This window comes from Penaeus monodon, chromosome 18, assembly GCF_015228065.2.
Source record: "Penaeus monodon isolate SGIC_2016 chromosome 18, NSTDA_Pmon_1, whole genome shotgun sequence".
Taxonomy (NCBI): Eukaryota; Metazoa; Arthropoda; class Malacostraca; order Decapoda; family Penaeidae; genus Penaeus; species Penaeus monodon.
In genome coordinates this window covers 20135005-20136365 of record NC_051403.1, presented here as the reverse complement: position 1 = coordinate 20136365, position 1361 = coordinate 20135005, and the positions used below count along the sequence as shown (strand labels likewise).

Genomic DNA, 1361 nt, shown 5'->3' with positions numbered 1-1361 from the left:
TATTTATTAATTATATATATTAATATATATAATATAATATTTATATTTTTATATTATATATTATTTTTATATAAATTTTTTTAAATTTTATATATATAAATTTATATTTATATTTTTTTAATATTTATATTCTATTTTTTATAAAATTATATTATATAATTTTAATATATATCCATATTATATATTTATATATTTATTTTATATTATATATATTTTTATGTTAACCACACACCCCCCAACACCCCCAACACCCCCCCCCCCCACACACGCACACCCCCCCACCCACGCACCCCACCACACACACCACCCCCAAAAAGCAGAAATAACTTTTGAACATTTTCTATCCCGCCTTACAAAATAAAAGTCCAATCCTTTCTTTTTTGTCGTTATGCCCCTATTGTCTATAATAGTTTTCTGGATTGACTGCCACGTCTTTTTTTTACTAAACAAAAAAACACTTTTTTCAATTTTGCCAAAAAAATATGAAACTTAATTTAAAATTTGTATCCAGGCATGAGGTACATCAAAATGGCAAAAACAGCATTTTAATTTTCCCCTAATTGCCAAACGTGGGCACTGACCCTCTTCAAATTAGTTAGGGATAAAATGGAACAACTGATGAAAAACAAAAATGTTTAACCCCACAAACTTCACAGAAAAACACTGAAACCCTCCCAAAGCTTAAATTTTTCCATGCACTCAGAAAAGGAGGGGGGGTTTAAAAAAATTCCTTCTTGAAAATGTAAAACTTTGACCTACCTATCAAGAATGGCTCCAATATAGCGACCGTCGGTGAATGTCATAAGAGCGGGGCCATCCCAGGGTTCCATAGCACAAGCAGCCCAACGGTAAAAGTCTCGCTTCTCCTTGTTCATGAGATTGTCGTTCTGCCAGGCCTCGGGGACCATTGTCATGATGGCCTGTAAGATGTGAAGACCATTTTCATCAACTTCTGTGTAACAGGTAATTTTAGCAGATTTACAAAGCAATTGATAACATAACCAAATATAGAAAGTATTTTGAATAATGCTGTTAAGTTAAAGCAAGATATCATAGGCAATAAAATCTAAAAGAAGCATTATCATAGAAAAACGAAAAATGAAAATAGTGTACCCCAATCCTCTTACCTCTGCGGGAGCGCCCACCGGCCATAACCAGGACTCCCAAAAGCATCAACCCCCAGATCGACAAATTGGGCTCTACCCCGGTGAGCTTGAGAGGTCTCCCCAAACTGTGAGCTCTCATAACTCCCTCACGAGCTTTCATGAGGTTGACATTGCCTCGCAGGGTGTTGATCTCACCATTGTGGGCCATCAGTCTGGTCAATGAAATAGACACTTTCATAACCACAGTAAATTAGT

General features: G+C 35.3%; 1 protein-coding gene across 1 annotated transcript in view; it reads right to left on the bottom strand.

Moving 5' to 3' along the window:
* Positions 1 to 933, bottom strand: part of LOC119584663 (glutamate synthase [NADH], amyloplastic-like) — a 47386-nt gene extending 46453 nt beyond the window's left edge. Inside the window, 1 exon segment of the mRNA XM_037933338.1 lies at positions 760 to 933. Coding sequence (XP_037789266.1) covers positions 760 to 914 — 155 coding nt within the window. The 5' untranslated portion in view covers positions 915 to 933.
* Between the last annotated feature and the right edge of the window lie 428 nt (positions 934 to 1361).